The 23726-nt window shown below is 48.5% G+C and overlaps 1 protein-coding gene across 3 annotated transcripts in view; it reads left to right on the forward strand.

The window, feature by feature from the left end:
• map3k5 (mitogen-activated protein kinase kinase kinase 5) overlaps nucleotides 1-23726 on the forward strand; it is a 147877-nt gene that overhangs the window by 56829 nt on the left and 67322 nt on the right. For all 3 annotated transcript variants that reach the window (XM_056294458.1, XM_056294459.1, XM_056294460.1), the window contains exons 5-7: nucleotides 7240-7408; nucleotides 15294-15400; nucleotides 23177-23347. In XM_056294458.1, coding sequence (XP_056150433.1) covers nucleotides 7240-7408; nucleotides 15294-15400; nucleotides 23177-23347 — 447 coding nt within the window. The remainder of the gene's footprint in view (nucleotides 1-7239; nucleotides 7409-15293; nucleotides 15401-23176; nucleotides 23348-23726) is intronic.

Genomic DNA, 23726 nt, shown 5'->3' on the forward strand with positions numbered 1-23726 from the left:
GTAAGTATTGGTAAGTATATTAGTATTAACTCCTATCAGCACATCCCCTTTCCTTTAGATGTAGCTGTACACAAACAAACTTCATCTAGCCTTAGTAGCAACTTCAAACTGTAATAAAAATATTCTTGTCACCCACAAGCATGAACAACATTTTTTTCAACAGCATAAACAAGCATTTTTTTTTCAACAACACAACCAGGTTCCTTTTACTAAGTGTTCATGTTTGATTTCAGTCTTTCTTTCAAGACAACTCACAAGGATACAGCTCTTTTTTTCTTCTTTACAACAATTACAGATTTATCCGGTCAGGTGCTTTGACCTTGCTTGTGGATCTTCTCAGCACAGGTGAGTGTTCAGGTGAGAGTGCAGGTGATGTGTGTCTCTACTCAGCTGGCGGTTCTGCGGACGCAGTGCAGGTTGGATCTTCTTCATTTGTTTGTTCTTGCAGTGTCTCTTGTGTTTTCAGCAAGCTCCTTCGATTCCTCCTCAGGATTTGACCATCCTCTGTTCTGAGTTCTGACTGTGTAAGGATCTTGGACTTACTTCCTCCAGAAAAGTGGCTTTCTTATTCCAGCTGTTGGAATCTTCGAGTCTCACTGTGTCATGTCTTGCCAGTGGCACTAAGCTTCTCGATGACTTGTCATAGTTTGCTTTTTGTCTCTTTTGCAGATGCTTTTGTTTCTGTTTCACCTCTTTGTGCTTCGTTTGCTCTTCAGTGCAGGGAAGTGTGGTGCGTAGCCTATGTCCCATCAGAATCTCAGCAGGAGACTTGCCATGTTCAAGCGGCGAAGCTCGGTAACTCAACAGAGCTAGATATGGATCTGACCGGCTGTCTAGTGCTTTCTTGAGCAGCTGTTTGACTATGTGAATTCCTTTTTCTGCTTTACCATTTGACTGGGCATACAGGGGGGCTTGAGGTCACATGTCGAAAGTCATACTCTTTGGCGAAGTCCTGGAACTCTTTGCTGCTGTAGCATGGTCCATTGTCACTGTAGACGATCTGTGGGATTCCATGTCTTGCAAATATTGACTTCATGTGTCTAACCACACAAGTAGCAGACATGCTGGGAAGCAGTGCCATCTCTGGATAATTTGACAGGTAGTCAATCACCAGCAGGTAATTCTTCCCATCCAGGTGGAACAAGTCAGTCCCAACTTTCTGCCACGGCTCATCTGGTAGGTCTGTGATTGCCATTGGCTCTTTTGGCTGTTTTGCGTGATACTTCAGACAGGTCTCACAGCTTGAGACCAGCCTATCCATGTCTGCATTGATTTCTGGCCAATAAACAGCTGTTCTGGCCCTTCTCTTGCATTTTTCCATACCGAGGTGCTCCTCGTGCAGCGCTCCTCGTGCAGCCTTTTCAGCATCTCTGGTCTCAGTGACTGAGGAATGACAGTTCTGTTTTTTTCTCAGTAGAAGCCCGTTGATGACACTCAGCTCAGCTCTGATGTTGTAATACTGTTGACATTCAAATCTAGGTCAACCCTCATTCAGATTCTTGATGACTTTCTGTAGGCCTATGTCCTTTTCTGTTTCAGCTGCAATTTGCTTGGATTTCATGTCAGACACAGATAGTGATTCAGTAAGCACCTTCACGTGGAGAGTCACATCCGTCTCTGTGGAGCTCCCGCTGCGTGCTTCACTCTGTGTCGTCGCCCTGAACAGAGCATCAGCGAGCACAATGTGCTTACCCGGTGTGTAGATCAGTTCGAAATCATAGCGTTGTAGCTTCATCATCAGTCTTTGAATACGCGGTGACATCTCGCTGAGGTTTTTCTTGATGATGGCTATTAACGACTTGTGGTCTGTCTCTGCCACGAACGTTGGTAAGCCATAGACATAACTGTGGAATTTTTCAAAGCCGTATACCAGTCCCAAACACTCCTTTTCAATTTGTGCATAGCGACATTCAGCCATGGACATTGTTCTTGACGCGTAGGTGACTGGTCTCCAATGTTCTCCATCAGCCTGTAGTAACACCGCTCCAATCCCATTTTTTGATGCATCAGTGGATATCTTTATCTTTTTGGATGGGTCGAAGAACGTCAGCACTGGTTCTGTTGTAAGAGTGGTTTTCAGTCGTGTCCATTCCTTTTCATGATCTTCAGTCCACTTGAACTCAGTTCTGTCGTGCAACAGCTCTCTCAGGTGCACAGTTTTTGAGGACAGGTTTGGTATGAATTTGCCGATGAAATTGAACATTCCCAGCACTCTCAACACACCTTTTTTATCCTCGGGCCTGGACATCTCCAGTATCGCTGTCACCTTGCTCTTGTCTGGCTCCACACCTGTTTCTGACAGCTTGTCTCTCAGAAATGTGATTTCGTTCACACCAAACTGACATTTTGCTCTGTTCAGCTTTAGTCAATACTTCTGGATGCTTTGGAGCACTTTGATGAGTCTCTCATTGTGCTGCTCCAGTGTGGATCCCCATAGCACAATGTCATCCACATACACACGTACCCCGTCAATACCTTCTATGATGTGCTCCATGGTTTTGTGGAACATTTCAGGGGCAGAGGAGATTCCAAAAGCCAGCCTTTGGAAAGAGTAGCAGCCAAACGGTGTATTGAATGTACAGTACTTTGTGCTATCCTCATGTAGTTTTATCTGCCAAAAGCCCTGGGATGCATCCAGCTTGCTGAAGAACTTTGCACCAGCCATCTCACTTGTTATTTCCTCTCTGGTTGGAATTTGGAATGTTCCCTCTTTATGTTGGCATTCAGGTCTTTTGGATCCATGCTCACACGTAGGTCGCCATTCTGTTTCTTGACACACAACATCGAATTCACCCACTCTGTGGGCTCCTCCACCTTTTTTATGACTCCCAGTGACATCATTCGGTCAAGTTCTTGTTTCAGTTTGTCTTGTAGAGGTGCTGGAACCCGTCTGGGAGCATGGACGACTGGCTGTATCTTATAGGTGTAAGGACCTTTTTAGAATCTGGAGATCTTTGGTGCTTCATTTGCCAGCATGTTTGTGTCTTAAAACGTTTCCTGTGTGGGTGTGGTTTCCAAACGTGTGGACCAATGGGATGTATTTGTCTTTGAATTTTTGTTATCGGCCAATGATAGGATGAGGAGTGTTCTGCCCGCGAAATCGCGGGGTCGCAACGGTCGATCTCCTCGCGAAAAGGAGGGAGCTTGCAGATTCAGCAGGACTCCAAGGAGAGAGGTCCCATTTTTTTATCTCTCTCTCTGCGGCCCCGTTTGAATGCCCGTTTCGCGGAGACTTTGTACACAGCCGTGTACTGGCCCGCATTTGAGGACCCGAGGGTTGCGATTGGCCCACGGTCGTGTGTTTGCTGGTGGGGTTTGTTTTGGGTCTGATTGCTTCGTTTCCCACCGGAGGACCATTGTCTTCGCCGGGGTTTTCGGAACGTTGCGACCTGTGGCCATCTTGCGAGTGGAGGCCTTGCCGGGGAACCGACAGCAAGCACAGCGCCGACCATCCCCTGGACTACACACAGCCTCCCGGTCGTGGGAGCGTTGGGTCGTGAGTAACTTGGACAGAGCACTTATACACACACACCCACGCACTTTTGTCTCGTCGCCTGGGCATCGTAGGGTGTCTGCCTTGCCCTGCACTCAGAGAACTGGTTTAATGTGCACCAACGGGCCCCAACAGGAAGCGCTGGGTATTTTGTATTCTTTTGATACTTTCTTTCTGTGTATTGTGAACGGTTGTCACACCCTGTGAAATTTTAATTAATGTTTAGTTGACCAACAGTACCACCCTCGTGTGGTACTCTCTGTTTCTCTCTCTCTCTCTCACACTCTCTCTCATTATTGTCCAATAAATCCTATTATTATTAATTATATTTCGGGTGTATTGGCAGCTCATTTACTTTTGGAGTGCTGGTAATAAGCGTGTACGGTACTTCAGTACACAGCAGGATTACACGATCTGCCTTAACCACAGGTTTGTTTAAATTCTGGGAAGATACACCATTCACTAGCCTTAGGTAAGTGTAGTATTTTCTCAGTGGAGGCACCGCGCGACTACACTGATAAATATCCTGGTTAATTATTTCTATTATCATTTAACACTATTATTGTCATTAGTGGCACTAGCCTACTAGTGCACAGGAGGTTCGGCCAGCTCAACATTCCACCGCTGAGAACTCAGGATCCTGTTGCGCCATTGGATTTGCTTGTAACACTTTAGTAACTGGTAGCATTAGGACGTTGTCTTGTTCAAATGTGCTTGGCGTTGCCAGCGGTGCGGGAGATACGGGTTCGCGTCCCGGCTGCGGCAGTTCCTGTGGTTGCCCCCCCCCCTAATTCGCTACATTGGTGTCAGAGGTGGGATGGTGTGACCGTGAGGTCATCGGAAGCATGTGCGCCCAGAGGCGTGAGGGAGTTGATATGCTGAAGCGCGGGGACGCGCTTCCCGAAAGAGGGGGGGTAGTGTAACGTACATGAATAAGTAGACAGGTTAGCCCTTGGCTAACGGGTCGGACCCTTTAGTCAACTGGTTAACGTTGTCGCCCGCGGTGCGGGAGATACGGGTTTGCGTCCCGGCTGTGGCGACGGCTCCCGAGTTGCCCCCCACCTGCCCCCGAATTCGCTACATTGGTGTCAGAAGTGGGTTGCGCGCGGACGCGCTTCCTGAAGGAGGGGGGTAGTGTAACGTGCATGGATAAGTAGACGCCTTAGCCCTGCATGTGCCTTTGCTGTCGATGAGCTTTCCATTGTAGGCTTTGAGTGGGATAGAATTTGGACGAATGTGTGGCTTTACTATCATGTCTTTGATATCGAGCTCATTCATCAAATTAGCCTTTGCTCCTGTGTCCAGCTTGAGAGAAATGACAGCTCCGTTTATATGCAATGGAACAGTCCACTTGTCCTGCTCAACTCTGTTCACACTTGACTGTTCAGTCCCTTTAGGCGTGACATCTTCCTGTGCTACCATTCCCGCGAAGAATGAATCACAGAGATCTGTTTCTTCCACTGAATGCACATGTTCACCTCGGCTTTGTTTCTCTTTGGAAAAGCATCGTTTCGCGTAGTGATTCTGTCCTTTACATTTATTACAGACTTTGCCATAAGCTGGGCATTGTTTTGGTGCATGTCGAGTGCCACATCTTTTACAATTAAAAGTCTCTAAGCCCTTTCGCTGTTTCGACTGCCATGATGTTCTCCGTTTCTGTGCCCGTGCAGGCACAGTGGCCATCGCTGCGATGTCTTTTTCACTTTCCTTCGCGCCACCATCGAACGTTCTAGCATGTTGCAGGGCAGCTACCTCACTAGCATGGCATATCCTCACAGCTCCAGCTAAGGTAAGGTCCGTTTCTCGTAGTAATCGCTCTCTCACTTTCTTGTCATTAATCCGAAACACTAATTGATCCCGGATCATTGAATCATGCAGCTCTCCAAAATTTCAAGTGTTAGCTTTCAATTTCAAGTCCGTCAGAAAAATGTCAACGCTCTCACAATGTTGCTGCGTGCGCATGCGAAACACGTACCGTTCGAATGTCTCGTTTTTCTCAGGCGAACAGTGTTCATCAAACCTCTTGACAACTTCAACGAACGTGTCCTTATCAGCTGCGTCGGTGTAACACACGTGTTGTGTACCTCCAATGCTTGAGGCCCCGCGAAGGTAAGTAGCAGTGCGATCTTCCGTGCGTCCGGTTTGTCATCCAGTCCGAGGGCTTGCAGGTGCAGCATGAATCGCTGTTTGAACATCCGCCCCTCGTAGTCCACATTTCCAGTCCAATTCACAGCGTCAGGCGGCTTCAAACTTTCTATGACGACTGTCTCTGGACCACTCCTGGTACCTGTAATGTTTCTTATTATAAATGAAGAAACTTGGGTTCAGCAATTACAACTATTTGTTAATATACTGTAACGTGCATGGATAAGAAGACACGCTGGCCGCTGGCTTGCGGGTCTGACCCTTTAGTCTAGCGGTTAGCGATGTCTCCTGCGGTGCGGGCGATACGGGTTCGCTTCCCGGCCGCGGCAGTTCCTGTGGTTGCGTTGTCCCCCGAATTCGCTACAATACTTTGACAACTCAGCTAATATGTGCATCAAGTATCGTGTGGTGTCTTTTTCTGCTAGAATCCTGCAGACTAGGTATGTACGTTTGTGGCTACTGCCCTCAGGTGGTAAGTATTGGTAAGTATATTAGTATTAACTCCTAGAGCAGTGTTTCTCAACCCAGTCCTCAAGGAACCCCTATCCTGCAGATTTTCATTGTAACCCTGCATAGGTAGCCCTGCTTGTACTTACTCGACCAATCATCTCGCAGCACTTAATTATGCAAGGTGTGCAACGTCTGACGAAATTCATTGCTGATTGGTTGAATAACTACAAACAGGTACCTATTCAGGGTTGCAAAGAAAATATGCAGGATAGGGTTTCCTTGAGGACTGGGTTGAGAAACACTGTCCTAGAGTGTGGCTCAGGTTTGCGTCTTCGTGTGAAGTTTTTTCATTTGTTCGTCGAATTTTATTTTATTTTCATTTTTTTCGTTAACGGCTAGGCGATCTGGCGCTGGATCGTCTGAGAGAGCTTACGGCCCTTTCCGGAGCTGTGCGACCCTGCCTGTAACTCTACCAGAGAGGAAACACCGAGGCGGCCTTGCCTGGCGTCGACTGTGCAGTGTTTTTGTCTGCGTCTGTCGTCGTGTGGAGGGGGGGGGGTGTCGAGGGGTGTCTGACTGAGAGAGCCTTGCCTGTTCGGTCCGATGGGCCCGGGGACCACGGCCCTGTCTGGAGCTGCACACGGGGGGGGGGGGCAGGAGGCACCGAGGGCGGTCTGGCAGGACACAGAAGCGGGGCAGGCTAGGCTAACTGCTAGCCCATGCAGACCGGCAGTTCCGCCAGTCATCCTGGCTGGACTGCGTTACACACTGGACTGTGTTGTCAACTGTTTGTGTTGTGTTGCTTTGTTCAAGCTGTTTTTGCGTGTTTTTGGTGGTGTCGTTTCTGGGAATTTATTTATTTATTTATTTTGCATTGCTGTGGGCTGGGAGAAACAACATTTCGTTTCTTTGTGTATGCAAGTAAGAAATGACAAATTGTCCCCAATTCCTCATTCCTGATTTTGCCTCAGGTCAATGTGTAAAAGAAAACCTGTTGTACGTTAAGAAATTTGAGAGGTTCGCCTGCCTAGCAGTTCCCTATCTGAATGGGAACATGCAGAATATGTGATGGGTTTGTGTGTATTTGTTTGTGTGTATGTGTCTGAGTGTATGTGTGCTGATGAGTTAATGTGTGTTTCTTCCCTTCACAGCCAGTATTTTCGTGAAACCATTCTGAATGAGATCCGTAAAGCCCGGGAATTGTACACGGGCATGGAGCTGGCTGCTGAGCTGGGGCGGATCCAGCAGCGGCTGGACAACGTGGAGTGCCTTTCATCCGACATAGTCATCAACCTGCTGCTGTCGTACAGGGACATCCAGGTACGGGGGGGGGGGGTTTGGGGGGGACCTTTATGATGACAGAAAACCTCAACATAACATATTACAAACCAATATGCATCCTAAAAGTGGTCAAGAAAGATACAAAACAGTGTAAGATTATTTTTCCGTGGATAAAACGCAGAGCTCATCAACCTTATTACTGCTCATGCTCAAACATGTCCTCCTTTTTTTGGGGGGGGTAGGATTTCCCCCCGTTTTTCTCCCCAATTGTACCTGGCCAATCACCCCGCTTTCTGAGCCGTCCCGGTCTCTGCTCCACCCCCTCTGCTGATCCGGGGAAGGCTGCAGACTACCACATGTCTCCTCCCATACATGTGGAGTCGCCAGCCGCTTCTTTTCCCCTGACAGTGAGGAGTTTCACCAGGGGGACGTAGCGCGTGGGAGGATCACGCTATTCCCCCCCAGTTCCCCCTCCCACCCGAACAGGCGCCTCGACCGACCGGAGGAATCGCTACTGCAGTGACCAGGACACATACCCACATCCGGTTTCTCACCCGCAGATACGGCCAGTTGTGTCTGTAGGGACGCCCGACCAAGCCGAAGGTAACACGGGGATTCGAACCAGCGATCCCCGTGTTGGTAGGCAATGGAATAGACCGCCACGCTGTCCTCCTTTTATATATATATATATATATATATATATATATATATATATATATATATATATATATATATATATATATATATGTGGATAGATCAGGGTTAACAACAAGGAGGCTCAGGGGTCAGAGAGACCATCCTGGAACCAAAAAGGTTTAACGCTCGTGACCCTTCTATTCTCTGAAGTAGTGTCCTTGAGCAACATATTAAATCTCTACCATTGTCGCCCTTGAGATGCTGCTCAGTGATTCGTGAGATCTGAGACGAAACATGTCTGCCAGATAAAACAGTTTTGGGGTAAGCAAGTGTACATAATATTGTTCATATAAAAGACTAACTAAGACAATGTTAGAACAAGAAAACGTGAATTCCTGTTTTTATAAATATTTTTTATTCTACAAGTGCCTGAACTAACTCGTGTCCTGAAGCAGGTCTCATTACATTACAATAGCTTAAAAATAATTAAAAGTAACATAAAATTAAACATCATGATTACTATGTATACGTAGTTGAGCGAATAGTTTCAGGAGTACTTTCTAGTAGATTGAAATTGTGCCCTGAGTTTTTGTCAACACCGTCAGACATAAAAGATAAAATAAAATAAAAAATCAGGAATTATTGTGGGCAGCTCAAACACCGAGGACCCCTTTACAACTTCCTTGTTCTTCCTCATACCATGTGACCACTCTAGCGCCGGTAAGTTTTGGAAGCTTTTTTTTCAGTTCATACCTATTTGTTGATACCTTGCATGTGTTTCAAAACCATAATCAATGAAACGCATCATTTGTGTGACCTCATAATAAAGCCTTAATTTAAGTAGACTTTACAGGTCTATAATGTAACGTGCATGGATAAGTAGACACATTAGCCCTTGGCTAACGGGTCGGACCCTTTTTAAAATTTATTTCTGATTTTTTTGCTTTTTCTCCCAATTTAGTTGCCAATCAATCCCTATTTTAATTCAAACACCCACCCTCGTACTGCATGCATTCGCCAACTGCATCTTTCCGGCTGGCAGTCTCGAAGGAGTCGGGTCGGACCCTCTTGTCGAGTGGTTAGCGGGAGATATGGGTTAGTGTCCCGGCTGCATGTGCCCGAATTCGCTACAGTAATGTATAGGTCTATAGACTATAGCGGTCACAAGCAACCGACGATGAATGTGGTGTATTGGATCGAGCACTCGGTGCTCGATTGTGTTGGACTGTCACCACTACTGAGTTCTGTAATACACTGGTCGAGCCTAGTAGTGTGTGATGTCTCCGTCAGTAAAGATCAGACTTGTGCCGCATCCTCGTCTCCGTGTACTTATATATAATAGTGATTAAGTTAGTAACCCACGAATAGTAACACTACAATAGTGTACATAAGAGAAGTCACAACATGGTGTCAGAAGACGGAGTTACGGTATAATTCGAGGGCGGTACTTCAACGAGTTCGCTGGTAGCTGAGGCAGCTAGCCAACACGTGCTAGCCTGAGCACAAATATGGAACAGTTCAAGCCGCCACCACCGCTGATACTTACCGGGAATGTCGCAGAAAACTGGAGAAGATGGGAGCAGCGTTCCCAGCTGTACATGACCGCTTCAGGTGCGTCGGATAAGGAAGAGACGGTCAAAATAGCCATTCTGCTTCACACCATCGGCGAGGAGGCGCTAGAAGTGTATAACACACTCACCATCATCCCAGAAGGAGACGACGAATCGATGGAGGACGTTCTGAAAGCCTTCAAGGACTACTGCAGCCCTCGGAAGAACGTCGTGTTCGAACGCCATCAATTCTGGTCACACACGATGTCAGCAGGAATATCGGTGGATAGATTCATCACAGAGCTGCGCCAGAAGAGCAAAGACTGTGAGTTTGGCAGACATGAAGATGACATGATAAGGGACAAATTAGTGTTCAGCATAAATGATGCCCGTTTGAAAGAAAGACTGTTACGTGATAATGAGCTTACTTTGCACAGGGCCGTAGAGATATGTAGATCAGCCGAGCTCGCTAAGTCACAAATACAAGCGATGCAGACGACACATGTTGTCCAAGACGCCTCAGTGGAGGCATTGAAGAAAGCAACAGGGCAAACGCGCACGGGCAGCTGGAACAAGAACAAAACGAGCAGCAAGCACAAGTGTGGAAATAAACATGAGCCCCGTCAATGCCCAGCTTATGGTGCAGTGTGCCACAAATGTGGTAAGAACAATCATTTTTCCAAGGTGTGTAAATCAAGCACTGAAAAAAGCGGCAATTACAAGACAAAGACAGTGCATAATCTAGAAAGTGAAATTGATTCCTTATATATAGGCATGATTGGAAAATACAAAAACAAAGCAGCCCACCAAGCTAAAGGCACTGTATGGCATGAAACAGCCACGGTCAGAGGCGTAGCAATTAACTTCAAGTTGGACACAGGCGCCGATGCAAATGTGCTTCCTATGCGCGTATTCCGGCAGCTACCAGGTCCCGTTCAGTTAGGGCCCACAAAGACTGTGCTGATTGCTTTTGGTGGTGCACGACTACCCTCAGATGGTGTTGCATCTCTAGATTGCCGCACGTCTAAGCATACGGCTATATTGGACTTCCATGTGTCTAGCCGAGCTGGCAAGCCAATCCTGGGTGGAGATGCGTTTGAAGAGCTGCAGCTGGTGAGAAGAGTCGAGGCGCTTGCAGTGGAGTCCCCACAACCCGCAAAACCTCTGGCCACCAAAGAGGAGCTGCTACAGAGGTATGCGGAGGTCTTCACGGGATTAGGCGAATTTCCTGGAGTTCATCACATACACATTGACCCCAGCATCACGCCTGTGATTCACGCATGCAGGAATGTACCACTCTCCATCATGGACTCATTAAGAGAGACACTCACAGACTTGCAGAACAGGAAAGTCATAACTCCTGTCAATGAACCTACAGAATGGGTGAACAGTCTTGTTGCCACAAAGAAACAAAATGGTGCGCTAAGGGTATGTTTGGATCCTTGCAACCTGAATGAGGCAGTCAAGCGTCAACACTACTCCATTCCTACACCGGAAGACGTGCGCAGCAGGCTAACAGGAAAATCCATCTTCTCAATCCTAGATGAAAAGGATGGATACTGGCAGATCAAGCTAGATGAGCCGTCGTCTAAGCTATGCACCTTCAACACGCCGTGGGGCCGGTTCCGCTTCCTCAGACTCCCATTCGGGATCAAATCGGCCAGCGAAGTGTTTCAACAAAAGAACTGTGAGACCTTCGGCGATATCCCAGGTGTGTACATTATAGCAGACGACATGATCATCGCAGCGTCATCAGAGTGGGAACACGATGAAATCCTGCAGAAAGAAATGGAGAGAGCCAAGACCGCACATGTGAAATTTGACAGGGACAAGATCCAGTTTAAAGTTGATACTGTAAAGTACATGGGACACGTCATCACGGCAGCAGGACAGAGAGCTGACGACACAAAGATCAAAGCGATTGTCGACATGCCAACCCCGGAAGACAAACAAAGTCTCCAACGTCTGCTGGGAATGACAAAATTCCTAGCGCAATACATACCAAACGAAGCCTCACTCACGGCACCCCTCAGACAGCTGCTCAAGAAGGATGTAGCGTGGCAATGGTGCCCGCACTACAGCTCAGCGCTAAAGGCACTAAAGACCACCCTCACACAAGCCCCTGTGCTGAGATACTACGATCACAAGCAGCCTCTCACTCTACAAGCAGACTCCTCAAAGGATGGACTGGGAGCCTGTCTGATGCAGGACGACCGCCCAGTGTGCTATGCCTCACGAGCGCTCACCGACACAGAAAAGAGGTACGCACAGATAGAGAAAGAGTTGCTCGCTATAGTGTTTGCTGCTAAGAGATTCCACCAGTATGTCTACGGCAGACCAGTAACTGTCCAGTCCGATCATAAGCCTCTGGAGGTCATCATGCGCAAGCCGCTGAGCAAAGCACCTGCGCGGCTGCAAGGTATGCTTTTACAACTGCAGAGGTATGATCTGAGTGTAACATACACACCAGGCAAGCACATGCACATTGCCGACACACTCTCACGCGCTACAGCTAGCAGAGAAGGTGACCATATTGATGAAAACCCTTGTGATGAGAGAGTTGTGTATGCCTTGGATGCCACAGATGCCTTGAGCGAGGAAACACTCAGCCAATTAAAGAAAGCAACGGCAGCAGATAGCGTGCTTGCAAGCTGTGTGTGAGAAACACAAGAAAGGCTGGCCCATGAAAAAGAAAAGTTTGGACAGAAAACTACACGCCTACTGGGCAGTAAAGGACATTATAAGCATGGAAGATGACATTGTCTTGGTCGGAGACAAAATCATCATACCCCAGAGCTTCAGGAGCACAATTTTGGAGAAGCTGCATCTTGCACACCAAGGAGTGCAGCGCACAAAAGCCAGAGCAAGAAAGTCTCTCTACTGGCCTGGCATGGCACGAGATATAGAGGCAATGGTGGAAAAGTGCGTGCAATGCCAGCAGCTACAGCCCAAACAGCAGGCTGAGCCACTTATGCGGCATCAGGTCCCAGAACTGCCATGGATGAAAGTCGGAGCTGACATCTTCGAGCTACACGGTCAGTCATACCTGTTGTTAGTTGATTACCTAACCAAATATCCTGAAGTGCTCAACATATCTGACAAAACAGCATACACAGTAATCCAGAAGATGAAGTCTGTGTTTGCCAGACACGGGATTCCTAGGGAGATAGTGAGTGACCATGTCCCATTTGCCAGCTATGAGATGAAGTCCTTTGCAGCTTCATGGGAGTTCAAGCTCACACACTCCAGCCCAGGTTTCCCTCTTCAAATGGCATGGCTGAGAGAGCCATAAAGACAGTGAAACATGCGCTGAAGAAGGCAATGCAGACCGGCACTGACCCACATCTGGTGCTGCTGTCACTGAGGAACACACCGGTGACAGGACTGGACGTATCACCTGCACAAATGTTGATGGGGAGAGTTCTACGAAGCACACTTCCGTGCTGTGCTGACACAATCGGTCCCACAGCACATTCACAGCAAGATCCGGAACCTGCAGTTCCGCCAAAAACAACGTTACGACCAGTGTGCAAAGCCCCTGCCAGTGTTGACCCCAGGAGACACCGTACACATGCAAACGCGGCGCGGCTGGGAGCCTGCCGTTGTCATCCGACAGCGAGATGAACCACGGTCCTACACTGTGCAGACACCGGCTGGGAGGATGCAAAGAAGGAACAGGCGACATCTGAGGAAGATACATCCGAGCCTATTCAGAGACACGGACAGTGAGGAACATTTTGACTCAGAGGTACAACCCTCACCCTCACAAGCGCCTGTGCCAGTCGACTCACCACCACATGACCTGCCACCACACGACCCTCCTCCGGTGACTACAGGCAGTACACCCACATGCTACACAAAGTGCGGCAGAGCAGTTAGAAGCCCTGCCAGATACAATGACTAACCTTAGGGTTCTTTTGTGTGATCATTCAAGTGTTTATTAAGAAAAAAAGAAGGTGAAACAAAGAGTACAAGGTGTGTTTAACCTGAAATGTTGCAAGATTGCTGAATGTTCAAAATGTTTACATGCTAACCACCAGAATGTGAAAAGGAAATGGTTTATGTTGTTTAATGAGAGTCATCTGTCATTTAAAAAAAAACATGCTGTACTAATCATTGAAGTATGCAAGTAGAAAAGACTTGTTCAGTGTTAATGCCATAGTGTTAATGGTTCGGTAAAGGGTCTACTGTTGAAGCAACTGATGAGTAGGCCACATCTCAGTTGGAAAAGAGGGATGTGGTGTATTGGATCGAGCACTCGGTGCTCGATTGTGTTGGACTGTCACCACTACTGAGTTCTGTAATACACTGGTCGAGCCTAGTAGTGTGTGATGTCTCCGTCAGTAAAGATCAGACTTGTGCCGCATTCTCGTCTCCGTGTACTTATATATATTAGTGATTAAGTTAGTAACCCACGAATAGTAACACTACAATAGTGTACATAAGAGAAGTCACAACAATGAACAAGATGGCTCCTGTGAGAAACACAAGTGTTATAACAGGAATTATGGTGTTTTGTCAACTCCGTCAGATATCAACACCATCAGCAATAATGAACATGAACCGTTGTGTGTAACTCGGTTTTTTTAAATAATGGGCTTAATGGAGATCGGTTCGTAAGTACGGGCGTTCGTAAGAAATTCAACCATGCACCATCTCCCTTTTTAAAGTCAAAGGAATTCTCAGTTTGGTGCCGCTGATCGGGGCACCTAGGATGTTGTCTCTAGTGTACTTTAGAAACCCTCAGTAAAGCATAGTAGCTAGAGGGACTTTACTTTCTCATTATCAGTCTTTCAAGGATCTTTTTAGCTAGTGGCATGTTCTCAAACATTGCAGACTGCCTGTGCAGAGCTCTGGTCAAAGTTTTTGGTGTGCTTGTATCAACTCTGTCAATAAGGCGGGACTTCCGCTCTCTCGTTTCTGTGATGGAGCATCACTTACCGTCATACATATTCACCCACACACTACAGGCAGTCCGCGGGCTCATTGACTAACAGTGAGGAGGTGCTGTTTTTTCGGGATGCCTTGTGTATAGTACTGACTGGGTAGGTTACACCAAAGATGTGGTGTAACCGAACCAGTGACACTCAGGTTGAAGTCATTTTGGTGTTAAACATACCGTTCACCTCTGGCTTGGTCGGGCGTCCCTGCAGACACAGTTGGCCGTGTCTGCAGGTGGGAAGCCGCATGTGGGTATGTGTCCTGGTCGCTGCACTAGCGCCTCCTCTGGTCGGTCGGGGCACCTGTTCGGGGGGGGGACTGGGGGGGACTAGCGTGAGCCTCACACACTACATCACATTCCCCTGGTGAAACTCTTCACTGTCAGGTGAAAAGAACCGGCTGGCGACTCCACATGTATGGGAGGAGGCATGTGGTAGACTGCAGCCCTCCCCGGATCAGCAGAGGGGGTGGAGCAGGGACTGGGTCGGCTCGGAAGAGTGGGGTAATAGGCCGGATACAATTGGGGAGAAAAGGGGGGGGGAACAAATATGTGTGTGTGTGTGTGTATATACCATTCACTGTCCAACGAAGTGGATTTCAGACACATTCCTTCAGACCTGAAAGCAGCGAAACATCAGTCAGAGGGACCATAAAGTGCAAAAACACCTTTGTCCTCCAAATACAATTAATATGTAGGAATGTGTTTTGTTTTAGACATACAGAATTCCAACATACATGGTGAGACATCATACAGGGGGAGCAGGACCTCATCAGTGTGTTCCTTCCATCTCCTCTAGGATTATGACTCCGTTGTGAAACTAGTGGAGACTTTGGAAAAGCTACCGACCTTTGACCCTGTGGCCCACCCTCATGTGAAATTCCATTATGCCTTTGCACTGAACAGGTAAGACGCTTAGCATGACACATAAACATGCATACGACATCACAGACAATCAATCAATTACAATTTTGGTAGTCGATTAATCATTTTAGTCATTCATTAAGTAAAAACGGTTTTTCGCTGCAGTTTCATAAGTGGTAAGATTTACTCGCCTTCCTCTGATTTTATGAAATGAATACGTGAGGGTTTTTGGGCTGATGGTCAGACTGAGTAAAGTTTTAAGATGTCACCTTAAGATGGGCATTAATCTGTATTTTTGATTTTTTTTTTATTTTCCCCCCCTTTTCTCCCCAATTGTATCCGGCCAATTACCCCACTCTTCTGAGCCGCCCCGGTCTCTGCTCCAGCCCCTCTGTGGTCCGGGGAGGTCTGCAGACTACCACATGCCTCATCTGATACATGTGGAGTCGCCAGCTGCTTCTTTTCACCTGACAGTGAGGAGTTTCACCAGGGGGATGTCAAACGTGGGAGGATCACGCTATTCCCCCATTCCCCCTCCCCCCTGAACAGGCGCCCCGACCGACCAGAGGAGGTGCTAGTGCAGTGACAAGGACACATGCCCTCATCCGGCTTCCAAACTGCAGACGCAGCCAATTGTGTCTGTAGGGATGCCCGACCAAGCTGGAGGTAACATGAGGATTCGAACCGGGGATTCCCATGTTGGTAGGTAACGGAATAGACCACTACACCACCGGGATGCCAGTATTTTTTACTTTTAACAGACTAACTTATTCATCAATTAATCATAAAAGCAATTGATAGATCAATCGATTATGAAAATAATTGTTAGTTGGGCATCTGGGTAGTGTAGTGGTCTATTTCGTTGCCTACCAACACTGGGATCTCCGGTTCAATTCCCATGTTACCTCTGGCTTGGTCAGGCGTCCCTAAAGACACAATTGGCAGTGTCTGCAGGTGGGAAGCCGGATGTGGGTGTGTGTCGTGGTCGCTTCACTAGTGCCACCTCTGGTCAGTCGGGGTGCCTGTTCAGGGGGGAGGGGGAACTGGGGAGAACAGCGTGACCCTCCCACACGCTACGTCCCCTGGTGAAACTCCTCACTGCCAGGTGAAAAGAAGCGGCTGGCGACTCCACCCCAGATAGCATCTGGATGTGGGCCACTTCAGGCAATGATGTGGCACTGATGGCCTTCTTCTGGCCCTGACAAAATGGATGTGAGCCTGAAGTGGCCCACATGTATAATAGCAAATATGGCCCAAATATGCCAAATCAAATGTGGGCCTTTTTTGGCAAAGATGCGGTGCTCTGGGCAACATGTGATCTGGATGTGACCCTGAAGTGGCCCGTGTGGTAAATAGTGAATATGGCCCGAATATCACAAAACAAATATGGGCCACCTTTGGCAAATATGTGGCACATGCGGCATTGCTATGGCTTGGTTCTGGCCCGGATCTGGCAAACAGGAGTGGACTGCCCAAGTGCCATCATTCCACGTGGCATATGGGCCGGATGAAGTGTCGGGCGTGGGACGGGTCTGGGCCACAGCAGTTTTGCTATCTGGGTAATGGAGGAGGCATATGGTAGTCTGCAGCCCTCCCCGGATCGGCAGAGGGGGTGGAGCAGCGATCGGGACGACTCGGAAGAGTGGGGTAATTGGCCAAGTACAATTGGGGAGAAAATAATCCAAAAATAAAAATAATAATTGTTAGTTGAGGCCCTACTCACACCCATGCATACCAACTCAGCGTGTGAAGAACATGAACATGTGCAGGTCCCCTGCTGAGGACGTAGACAGATGTGCAGGTCCCCCGCTGAGGACGTAGACAGATGTGCAGGTCCTCTGCTGAGGAAGTAGACAGATGTGCAGGTCCTCTGCTGAGGACGTAGACAGATGTGCAGGTCCTCTGCTGAGGACGTAGACAGATGTGCAGGTCCTCTGCTGAGGACGTAGACAGATGTGCAGGTCCTCTGCTGAGGAAGTAGACAGATGTGCAGGTCCTCTGCTGAGGACGTTGACAGATGTGCAGGTCCTCTGCTGAGGACGTAGACAGATGTGCAGGTCCTCTGCTGAGGAAGTAGACAGATGTGCAACACAAGAAGTTTTTACCGTCTGCTTCTCACCAGCTGCCTGTCTTGTAAACTTCTTGTGGTTCTCATGGATCGGCTGCCTCCAGCGCTAATAAAGCATGCTGTTCTTTAGTTTGGCAGGTCTTGGGAAAGATGTCCGCAGGGTGCCGGGCTGCCATGTGCTCTGCAGATGTCTTCTCTCCTACTGTCGCTCTCATCAGCAGGATGCGACGTTGTGTTTACAAGCTCGGGATTTGTTTTTACAGAACAATTGTCATACCTTGGAAATCAAATCAGTTGTGCTGTTGTAATGAGAGTCCCCCTGAGCGGTGACCTTGATTCCTTTCCATTGGAGACTGGCTCAGATATGAGCTTCCCCCGCCAGACCTTGTGATTAGCATTATAATAATAAATCAATCTTGTATTGCGCTTTTCAAGTACTCAAAGTCGCTTTACAATAAACGGAGTGAAACAAGACGACAGATGAACATAACACAGACATACAGAGGTGGCTGGGAAGGGGGGCTACGAGATAATGCCATTATGCGGCAGTAATAAAGTCTTATTGATTTTAAATGAGGGTGTTCTTCCAGATGAGTGTGTGCTTGAAGTGTGCGATAATTGGCTCAAAGCTCTGTCAGAGAAACAGGCTGCACGGTGCCTGTTGCACAAGAGCTCATCTTTGTAGCCTTGGTGGGGAGGACTGAGTCATCGCCAAACCCCCGCTCGCCCTCTCCAACCTACAGCCCATCAGCACAGAGGTGGGAAGAGCGAGGGAGAGAGAGATGTGAGGGGAGAATTGGCCTTGTCACTGTGACTCTCGGCAGTGGTTCAGTGCTTCTGGATGGTCTCCATGGTAATAGTTGTTAGCTCATATGCTCAAAATAACCTCTGCCCTCTGACAAAGAGATTTTAGCAGACTTCCTTATTAACTTCCATCACAGAGGTCCTCTTATTTATTTTATTTTTTTGGGGGGGGTTTTTCTCCCCGTTTTCTCTCCAATTGTATCCAGCCACTCTTCAGAACCATCCAGGTTGCTGCTCCACCCCCTCTGCCAATCCGGGGAGGGCTGCAGACTACCACATGCCTCCTCTGATACATGTGGGGTCACCAGCCACTTCTTTTCACCTGACAGTGAGGAGTTTCACCAGGGGGACGTAGCACATGGGAGCATCACGCTATTCCCCCCAGTCCCCCCCTCCCCCCCGAACAGGCGCCCCAACCGACCAGAGGAGCTGCTAGTGAAGCGACCAGGACACCCACCCACATCCAGCTCTCCCACCTGCAGACATGGCCAATTGTGTCTGTAGGGACGCCTAACCAAGCCGGAGGTAACACGGGGACTTGAACCGGCGATCCCTGTTGGTAGGCAGCGGAATAGAAGAGGTCCTCTTCTTTTGCTCAGCTTGAAAAATCAACAGGAATCTAACATGCAGGGTACTCTAATTTGTAATATTAATGATCTGCTAATGCACCTCGGCCATGACACATTTCCCACCAAGTTTAATGTGTGTGCTCATTTGCTTTCGAAATTTCACACACTGCCTCCAGCTGTAATAATCCAGAATAGATTATTAATGTTGAAGTGCAGTTAAATGTTCTAACTTGAACTGTGAACAGTGAATTATTTTTTATTTTATCCTAATGAGTACTATTGTCTATTTAAAAGACAATGGGTCAGTCCTGACACCATCCCCCATGACTCTATCCACCAGTTCCAGACCATCAGCTCCTCCTTCCCCATCTAAGCAGGGACCTGGGCTTCTCCACAACTGCCCACCTTGGAGGCCCCCTCCTCTCCTTCTCCAATGACAACTCTCTTGATTTTGAAGAGGGATGTTAACAGACTGTTCAAGAGACAGCTGGACCAGATTCTGTCTCTCCCTCCACCCTGAAGCACTATGCTGATCAGCTGTCTCCAGTGGTCACAGACATTTTAACACCTCACTGGAGACATGCCATGTACCAGCCTGCTTCAAGACCTCCACCATCATCCCTGTCCCCAAAAACACAAGGCCCATAGGACTCGGTGACTACAGACCTGTCGCCCTGACCTCTGTGGTAATGAAGTCTTTTGAGTGCCTTGTACTCTCCTATCTTAAAACCATCACCAACCCACTCCTGGACCCCCTGCAGTTTGCCTACACAGCCAACAGGTCTGTGGACATTGCAGTAAACATGGTGCTCAGGGTCCGCGGTGGTGTAGCGGTCTAAGCATCGGCTTTGCGTCGATGCAGTTGCCCACTGGGGGACTGGGGTTCACGCTCCGGTCTTGTCAGGACCGACTATGGCCGGACTCGACGAAGCAGCAATAATTGGCAACGCTGTCTTCAGGAGGGGGGCGGAGTCGGCTCGTGTTCGTCACATGAATGCGTCTCTGGGTGTGTTGGAAAAAGCAGTGGTTTGGCCTGGATTTGCCTAGTCACGAAGGTGGCAAGGCGTCTCCTTCGAGACTGCCGGCCGAAGAGATGCAGTTGGCGAACGCATGCAGTACAAGGGTGGGTGTTTGAACTAAAATAGGGATTGATTGGCCACTAAATTGGGAGAAATCAGAAATAAATTTAAAAAAAAACGTGGTGCTGCACTTCATCCACCTGCACCTGGGCTCTGCAGGAACCGATGCCAGGATCCTTTTTGTGGACTTCAGCTCCGCCTTCAACACCATCATCCCAGATCTGCTGCAGCACAAGCTCTCCCAACTGCATGTTCCTGGCACCACCTGCAGGTGGATCATACGCTTTCTATCTGACAGGAAGCAGCATGTGAAGCTGGAGAAGCACATCTTTGACTCCCAGTTCGTCAGCACTGGTTCCCCTCAAGGCTTTCCCCACTACTCTTCTGCACCTCCAGTCACCAGTCAGTCAAGCTCCTGAAGTTTGCTGACGATACCAACCTCATTGGGCTCATATCTGGTGGGGATGAGTCCGCCTACAGGTGGGAGATGAACCATCTGGTGTCCTGGTGTAACCAAAACAGCTCAGAGCTCAACACTGTAAAGACGGTGGAGATGGTTGTGAACTTCAGAAAGAACATGCCCCCACCCTCCCCGTCACACTGTGTGGCTCCCCAGTCGACACCGTGGAATCCTTTCGCTTCCTGGGCATCATCATCACCCAAGACCTCAAGTGGGAACTGAACATCAGCTCGCTCACCAGTAAGGCACAGCAGAGGTTGTACTTCCTGCGGCAGCTGAAGAAGTTCAACCTGCCAAAGCCAATGGTGGTGAACTTTTACACTGCCATCATGGAGTCCACCCTCACCTCCTCCATCAGTATCTGGTACGCTGCTGTCACTGCCAAATACAAGGGCAGAAGGCAGCGTATCATTTGCACTTGTAAGAGGGTGATTAGCTGCAACCTGCCAGCCCTCAAGGACCTGTACACCTCCAGAACACTGAGGCGAGCAGGAAGGCTCATGGTTGACCCTTCCCACCCAGGCCATGGTGTCTTTAAAACATTCCCCTCTGGCAAGCGGTTAAGGTCTATAAAAACCAGAACCTCGCACCACAAGAACAGCTTCTTCCCCACAGCAGTAGGCCTTGACAAGAAGACTGCAGACACCCACAGATACTGACACTGCCCCCCCACCCCCTTTGACCCTCTCTCCGACATACACCTACATATTTGCTTGCACAAACACAATGCAATATATCTATCTGCCCTACTATGCCTGCTGTATACATGTACACTTTACATAAAGCCCCCACTACCCTGTAAATGACTCTTATTCTACAACTTCCCATTCTGTAAAGAACTTCTTATTTAAAAATTCTCATTTAAACTTTAATAAATGGAGTACTTGCCATATCCCCAGTGTCTCCACATTCTTGCGCCTCATTCTGCCTATTCTTATTTATTTTTATTTTGTCTTGTATACATATTTTATTTATTCTTTTATTTTATACCTTACTGTTGCTGTTAATGTTTCCCTCATGCACCAGCATACCAAGTCAAATTCCCTGTAGGTTCTTGAACTACTTGGCACTAAATATGATTCAGATATTGATTAATCTCTGTAAAGCTACAGTCCTGAAGACTGTCATTTTTATTTATTTTACTTCTCGATGCCTATACAAACTCTATTACTACTACTTTCGGCTGTTCCCGTTAGGGGTCGCCACAGCAGATCATCCTGAAACTAAATGCACTAACTGCCGTTATATTGGAGTTAGGAAATGCCCGAGCTCAGGTCAGAATGAAACGGAGCTCCAGGGTCTGTGAGACATGTCTGCTGGCCAACACAGGAGACATGGTTCACTCTGGGTTCTAACCAGTGTTTTACAAGCTTGTTTACCCAACACCTAGACTCACGCCAACTCTCAAGATATTTGATCTCTGCAGGGGCGTCCGGGTAGCGTGGCGGTTTATTCCGTTGCCTACCAACGTGAGGCTCGCCAGTTCGAATCCCCGTGTTACGTCTGGCTTGGTCGGGCATCCCTACCGACACAATTGGCCGTGTCTGCGGGTGGGAAGCCAGATGTGGGTATGTGTCCTGGTTGCCGTACTAGCGCCTCTTCTGGTCAGTCAGGGCACCTGTTCGGGTGGGAGGGAGAACTGGGGGAACAGCGTGATCCTCCCACGCGACGTCCCCATGGTGAAACTCCTCACTGTGAGGGGAAAAGAAGCGGCTGGCGTCTCCACATGTATGGGAGGAGGCATGTGGTAGTCTGCAGCCCTCCCCGGATCAGCAGAGGGGGTGGAGCAGTGAGCAGGATGGCTCAGAAGAGTTGGGTAGTTGGCCAAGTACAGTTGGCGAAGACGTAGCTCTCATTTTGTTTTTAACATGTGCCTGCACATTGTTTTTAATGAAAATAAATTGGGGGGGGGGGGGTTCCCCCTTTTTTCCCCCAATTGAACTTGGCCACTTACCGTATTTTCCAACATGTGGAGTCACCGGCCGCTTCTTTTCTCCTGACAGTTAGGAGTTTCATCAGGGGGACGTAGTGCATGGGAGGATCACGCTGTTCCCCCCAGTACCGACCAGAGGAGGCGCTAGTGCAGCAGCCAGGGCACACACCCACATCCGGCTTCCCATCGCAGACACGGCCAATTGTGTCTGTAGGGACGCCCGACGAAGCCGGAGGTAACACGGGGATTCGAACTGGCGACCCCGGAGTTGGTTGGGAATGGAATAGGCCGCTACCCGGGCGCCCCCAAGGAGTTGAATTGAATTGGGAGAAAAAGGGGGGAAACCCCCCCCCCCAAAAAAGCTATTTGATCTCTGCATGTTTCTGTCCCTCATGGTCCAATGAAGAACCTTAGGGAGCGATGCAGTTTACACTGGAAAACTAATGGGAGAGAGGGGCGGGCTGTAACTCCTCCTCGTATTGTCATGGGTGAAGCCTGCAGGTCACTGCATCATTTGTGAGGGGCACCCTGTTTTTTCTAATTTTTCCACTTGTGTTAGTCTGGCACATTATCTCCTGAATTAACCGCTTTTTAACCAGCCGAACATCTGCAACAGGATGTTCAGTTTACATGACATCTAGTGCACCTGTCCAGCCAGCCAGGCCTAAAGATCTGGTTTCAGAGTCATCAGTGTGCACCGCGCTGCATTGTCTGTCAGCTTTTTAAATGACTGACTAACAGTTGTCCCTTCTGCTCCTCTAGTTTTTTAGAGCCACAAGCTGAGAGGTTGAGATCTCCTCTGCTGTACATGTGAAGGGAGGACGTGGTCTCTGCTCCCCTGTTGTCTTCCTCCAGTCAGTCTCACAGCTCATCGTGTGTGTGTGTGTGTGTGTGTGTGTGTGTAGGAGAAACCTCCCTGGTGACAGACAGAAGGCTCTGGACATCATGCTGCCGCTGGTGGAGGGTGAGACTCAGGTGGCCTCAGACATCTACTGCCTGGTGGGACGCATCTATAAGGACATGTTCCTGGACTCTCACTTCACTGACAGGAAGAGCAGAGACAGTGGCACCCACTGGTGTGTGTGTGGGGGGGGGGGGCTGAGGAATCGGGAACAATTTATTTGTCATTTCATCTAATGTTCTGCGTACACAAAAGGAACGAAATTCCATTTCCCCCCAGCCTACAGCAGTGCAACACAAAAGACAAAAACACAACCAAACTACAACAACACATATTCAAGGGGTCGGCGGTGGCGTAGCGGTCTAAGCATCGGCTTTGTGTCGATGCAGTTGCCCACTGGGGACCGGGGTTCGTGCCCCGGTCTCGTCAGATCCGACTATGGCTGGAATCGATGAAGCAGCAATCATTGGCAACGCTGTCTTCAGGAGGGGGGCGGAGTCGGCTTGTGTTCGTCACATGAAAGCGTCTCTGTGTGTGTCGGAAAAAGCAGTGGT

Source organism: Lampris incognitus, chromosome 15, assembly GCF_029633865.1.
Source record: "Lampris incognitus isolate fLamInc1 chromosome 15, fLamInc1.hap2, whole genome shotgun sequence".
NCBI classification, from domain to species: domain Eukaryota; kingdom Metazoa; phylum Chordata; class Actinopteri; order Lampriformes; family Lampridae; genus Lampris; species Lampris incognitus.